Genomic DNA, 5,127 nt, shown 5'->3' with positions numbered 1-5,127 from the left:
GAACCTGGCCCCACCCCAGGTGCACCCTGAAGGTGGAGTCTGGGGGGTGTGCTGGACAGGCCGTGTGGGAGGAGTCACACAGGTGATTCCGAGGTTAGAGATGCGAGGCTACTGCCCTTCCCCTGTTCCTCTCAGGCTCCCTCTGCACAGTAACCAGCCAGGCGGGACCCCGGCCTAACCAGCCCCTTGGCTCCAGGCTCAGTAGGGACCTGCTCGGCATGGACTGTCCTGGACCTGATCCCTCCTGTCCAGGGCCGGGCGCAGTGGCTCCCAGCCTTCCCGTGGCAGGAGACGGTGGGGACCCAGGGCATCCGCCAGAAGAGCAGGTGGGGCTGCCTCTGGAGGGGTGTCTGGGGGAGCACTCCTCGCTGTCTGCGGCCAAGGACCCGTCTTGTCTTTACCTGCAGTTGGAAAGTGTGAAATCTCAGTCCCGGTTCTCACTAGATTCAGCGGTAAAAATGACTGTCAGGTTGCCACGAGCGCTTCTGAAAGGCCACTGTGCCCCCTGCGCCCGTCCTGGCCATGGAGGGCGTGATATGGGGCTCACTGGCATGGCCCAAGGCGCTAAAATTCACTTCTCTGTTCTGGTCATCAGGAGAAAACCTGGAAGTCGTTCAGAAGGAAGTGGCGGACATTCTCAAGGGCCGGATTCTAGTTGGACACGCACTGCATAACGACCTCAAGGTACCACTGCCTCGTGCAGGCCGTACCCCCGCCGCGGGCCCCTCCCCCACCCCGCATCCCCGCCATGGTCCGCACTGCGTCCTGGAGGCACTTTCATTACTCGGACTTATGGCATCTCTGTTGGGAAGGCCCCGGAAACAGCACCCCATGCCAGTGGTCCGGTTCTTCCTGGGCCGAGTGTCGGCCGTTTCCGGTTCTTTAAGAGGCATCTGATGGTCCTGCTCTTACAGGGGGTCGACCTGAGGCTCTGTGAGTTGAGTGATCTGCCCACAGCACCCCCGTGGCAGAGCTGGGTGCAAACCCAGACCTGGGGCCAGGCGCCCTTCCCCCAGCTCTCGCACCACAGCAGGTGGCACTCGAGCTCGAGGGTCCACCTCGTGCCCTGGAGGCCATGTGCCCGGCCTCTGCTCCCGGAACGTCCTTGCCGTGGGTGGAATCGTCCCGGCCGATCTTCGGAGAGCCGCGGGACGGGCCGAGTGCGCGTGGGGCTCTTCACCCCGTCGTGGAGCCCTGGAGCCCTCGGGGGTTTCAGGTGTCGCTGAGCATGGGTCTTTGTTGCCTTTTAAAATAACTCGGAAGTGCTGAACTCACGGCGGGCGCTCGGCCCGCTGCAGCTCAGGACCGGAAGTCTCAGTGCCGCCTCCCTGCTGGGCCGCGCCGTCTTCTCAGGCTGCACCGTCCCTGGGGACTCGGGCACGCTCGTGTCCGGCTCTCTGCTGAGGCTGTCTTGGGGTCGCGAGATGAGCTGGGAGCACACGTTCTCCAGAAGCCCCTGCTGGTGCGACACCCGCTCGGGACACAGGAGCGTGGTGGTTGCCGGGTAACCGACGGCTGTCGGTCTCCAGTTCTGGAGACTGTGTTTTTATTTATTTATTTTTTTTTTTTAATTTTTTTGTTAAATGTTTTATTTATTTCTAGGAAAGAGAGAGAGACAGCGTGAGCAGGGGAGGGTCAGAGAGAGAGGGAGTCACAGACTGAAACAGGCTCCAGGCTCCGAGCTGTCAGCACAGAGCCCGACGCGGGGCTCGAACCCACGAACCGCGAGATCATGACCTGAGCAAAAGTCGGACGCTTAACCCACTAAGCCACCCAGGCGCCCCAGAGATTGTGTTTTTATTAACACAGTTCTTAGCGTTAGGCATTGTCTTTAGTCCGCGTGAGAGCTTTCCATCCCAAGTCCAAGTTCACATCAGTACCCGCTTCCCCGTCTGTGTTACACGCTAGGACTCCTCGTGGGAAGCTGCTGGGAGAAAGTGCCACCTCTGCACGCTGACAGCACCGTGACCGTCACCGGGTCCTCTTCTTCCAGGTGCTGTTTCTCGATCACCCGAAGAAGAAGATTCGGGACACGCAGAAATACAAACCTTTCAGGAGTCAAGTGAAGGTACTTAACGCGAGCACGGCTGCGTACGTCGTAGTTCTGTGGGTTCGCATACTGTCGGTTCCGGGCCCTGGTGGCTTGCTGGTTAAAGGGGTTTGGTTTGGTTTTGGGGGGGCCTTTTAGCTTTGGAAACTATAAAGAAATGTTAAAAAAACAAAAACCCCAGAGATTCAGTGAACGTTAACCTTTAAAAGTCAGTGCAACCAGGGGCCTGCTGTCCTGGTCTCTGTGGTGAGGTCCCCGGCTGTGAGAGGAAGCCGCCCTCGGGTCTGCTGCAGAGGGGGCCAGACACGCAGTGTGGGCGAACTGGGTGTCACGTGCCCTCGGTGCCCCCGGCACTTCCGGTGAAAGGCATGTTGAAGTACCCTGGGTCAGGGCTCAGTAGGTGACCCCCCCCACTCCCCACCCCCGCTGAGCAGCCTGCTGAGGCCTCCACCCCAGCGTGGCCGTGTGCTGTCCACTGTCCCCTGGCAGAGTGGGAGGCCGTCTCTGAAGCTGCTTGCAGAGAGGATCCTGGGGCTCCGGGTGCAGGAGGCAGAGCACTGTTCGGTGAGTGTCCTGGGGCGACAGTCCTCAGGATTGGGGGCCATCCCTGACCTTGCGGCCAAGGCGCTCTCTTGGGACCCCAACAAGTTATTTTTAGGAGGCCGCTGGTCCATAAAAGATGAAACGGCGCCCCGGGCTTACAGAGCGGATGTTAAATTCCGGGTGCTCGCTAACACAGAGAATTGTCATGTCGTACACAGTCCTCAAGAGAAAAAGGCCCCCATATAGATTGAAGCCTTTCCGAACCGTCCGGCCCAGGCCAGTGGTTCCCCTGGGCCTTGGTGACGGGCCCTGGCGACAGGGCAGGGGGTACTTACTGGCGCCAAGCTGCTGGCCCGTGGAGGCCTCAGGCAGCGACCACTCGGAGCCCCGCTCGCGTCAGCACTTGTCGCGTCGGCACTTGTCGCGTCGGCCACTGTCTGTTACGCCTCAGGAGGCAGCACGCCTATCCCTGCCCTGCCCTGGGTCCTTTCTTCCCCGCAGGCTGGCACCTGAGCTGCCAGAGCCCGACTGGGTTCGGGGCCCTACAGGGGTGCTCCGCTTGGCCTTCTCCTCGGCCTCCCCGGGGTGTGGCTCAAGGGCTCGGGTGGCATGCGCCCTGCCTGTCGCCTGCTGGGAAAGTCACAGTGGTGTTCTGGGCTCCCTAGATTCAGGATGCCCAGGCGGCCATGAGACTGTACGTCCTGGTGAAGAAGGAGTGGGAGCGTTCGGCACAGGACAGGCGCCCCCCGGCCCCGGACAGCAGCAGCGCCTCCCATCCTCAGGCGGTGACCGCACACAGGACCGCGCGGGTCTCCGCGTAGCAGCAAAGCTGTTGAAACATGTTCACCGTCCTGGTGGCAAGGTGTGGGGGCAGCCGAGACTGCTCCCTCCCTCTGCGATCCAAGACCTGGCGCCCTCACCAGGGGTGGGCAGCACCGGTGGGGGTCTGTCCTGGGGACCGACAGCGAGTCGGGGCTGCCTGCCACATGCTATCCCCACAGTGTGCTGGATTCACCAGGTCCCAGGGGCCAGAGGCACCCAGCGTCCACTGGATTGGTAGCCTCTTCCAGGGAGGAGGCCAGACCCCCGCTGTGCCTTGGGTCACAGGTCACAGAAAGATTCTTGGACTCAGGCCCGACGCAGCCAGTACAGTAAGCGCAGCTCTCACCTTATCTCTGGGTTCAGCGCAGCCGCCCTCGGACTCGGGGATTTTCTGAGGGTGCCATTCCTCCCTCACACCTCGCGCCCACCCCATGTATACACCCGCCAGGTTTCAACTTGAGGTCAGGGTTCGCAATGTGGCAAGTGAGGCTCAGCTCGTCGGAGCTGGGTGACTGTGGTTCCCCCAAAAGACGGGTGCCCCTCCCCATCGGGACAGATGTCCCCAGCTTTGGGGGGGGGGTCCTAGGTGTACCCATTGGGACAGATGTGCCGGTCCCCAGCTGTGGGGGGTCCCAGGTGTGCCCGTCAGGACAGATGTGCTGGTCTCTAGCTGTGGGGTGTCCCAGGTGTGAGGGTCTTTGTGAGAAGAGTTGGGAGCAGCCGGTTGTACCCGTTGCATAAAACCCCAGCTTTTACCAAACTGGCTGACACAGCACAAGGAAGACCCGGACCCACCGAGAGGATGTAACACACAGGCTTTTACTGGAGCTGGAGCGCGGAGGGTACACTTTCCCTCGTTCACGGTGGTCTGGAAGGGCCGCTTTTTCCACAAGGGCCACGCTGGTGGGTCCAGGGCCGAGGTCTGTGTGGAGCCTGCCGAATCGAGCCCCCAGGGCCCCACCGGTCCTCTGAGCTGCCCCCAGCACGTCTGCGTGAGTGAGGGGGACACCCCCCTCCCATGACCTAAGGGAAGAGCCGCTCACCAGGCAGCTCCAGGGCTGGACAAGGAAAGGAAGGGCAGGAGAGGAGGTACGGGGAGGCGGGAGGCTGCGGGGTGTCTGCCTCCTCAGGGCAGAGCTGACTGTTCCGCAGCGCCGGGCGGCGGGCCAGCCTCCAGCCTTAGGAGCACCTTCTCTGCGTAGGAAACCAGCTCCTGGAAAGAGAGCAGCAGGCATGAGTTCATGGACGCTCTTAGAGCCTTCGAGAAGGCATTTTTGTGACCAACTCTGCTCTTCCGTGAAGAGGTCTGTCCCTGCCCTTTAGGTTTTGGGGCCCGGAGACAGCTGTGAAGTTGCAGATGGGAAAAGAGTCAGGAAAACCATACACGCAGAGGGGTGCTTGGGTGGCTGTCGGTTGAGCCTGTGCCTCTTGACTCTGGCTCAGGCCATGGTCCCAGGGTCGTGCGATTGGGCTCCGCACTGAGCGTGGAACCTGCCTGGGATTTGCTCACTCTCCCTCTGCCCCTCACCCACTGGAGCTCTTTCTATGAATTTAAATAAATAAAGTAAAATAAATAAGTTATACACAGGGTCAAGCCTACTTGGCACACAATGTCTTGTTCTGGGCCCCTGGCTCCGTGCCGCCCAGATCCAGCTGTAGAGGCAGTTGGGAGGCCTGATGTGTGTCTCCTCCCTCCCCCCCCCCCCCCCCCG

General features: G+C 61.1%; 2 protein-coding genes across 6 annotated transcripts in view; one reads left to right on the top strand and one right to left on the bottom strand.

Annotated features, from left to right (window-relative positions):
* Positions 1–4,996, top strand: part of REXO4 (RNA exonuclease 4) — a 9,937-nt gene extending 4,941 nt beyond the window's left edge. Inside the window, exons 5-8 of one of the 2 annotated variants that reach the window (XM_077774633.1) lie at positions 596–684; positions 1,994–2,068; positions 2,540–2,614; positions 3,259–4,996. In XM_077774633.1, coding sequence (XP_077630759.1) covers positions 596–684; positions 1,994–2,068; positions 2,540–2,614; positions 3,259–3,414 — 395 coding nt within the window. In that variant the 3' untranslated portion in view covers positions 3,415–4,996. Of the gene's footprint in view, positions 1–595; positions 685–1,908; positions 2,069–2,539; positions 2,615–3,258 lie in introns of those variants that run through there. The other variant, XR_013337680.1, reaches the window with a different exon arrangement.
* Positions 4,214–5,127, bottom strand: part of STKLD1 (serine/threonine kinase like domain containing 1) — a 23,299-nt gene continuing 22,385 nt past the window's right edge. For all 4 annotated transcript variants that reach the window (XM_077774629.1, XM_077774631.1, XM_077774632.1 and 1 more), the window contains one exon: positions 4,214–4,628. In XM_077774629.1, coding sequence (XP_077630755.1) covers positions 4,542–4,628 — 87 coding nt within the window. In that variant the 3' untranslated portion in view covers positions 4,214–4,541. The remainder of the gene's footprint in view (positions 4,629–5,127) is intronic.

The sequence above is a fragment of the Crocuta crocuta genome, unplaced genomic scaffold (assembly GCF_008692635.1).
Source record: "Crocuta crocuta isolate KB4526 unplaced genomic scaffold, BGI_CrCroc_1.0 scaffold458, whole genome shotgun sequence".
Lineage (NCBI taxonomy): Eukaryota > Metazoa > Chordata > Mammalia > Carnivora > Hyaenidae > Crocuta > Crocuta crocuta.
The sequence above is the reverse complement of the archived record's forward strand: the minus strand, read 5'-3'. Positions and strand labels throughout refer to the sequence as shown.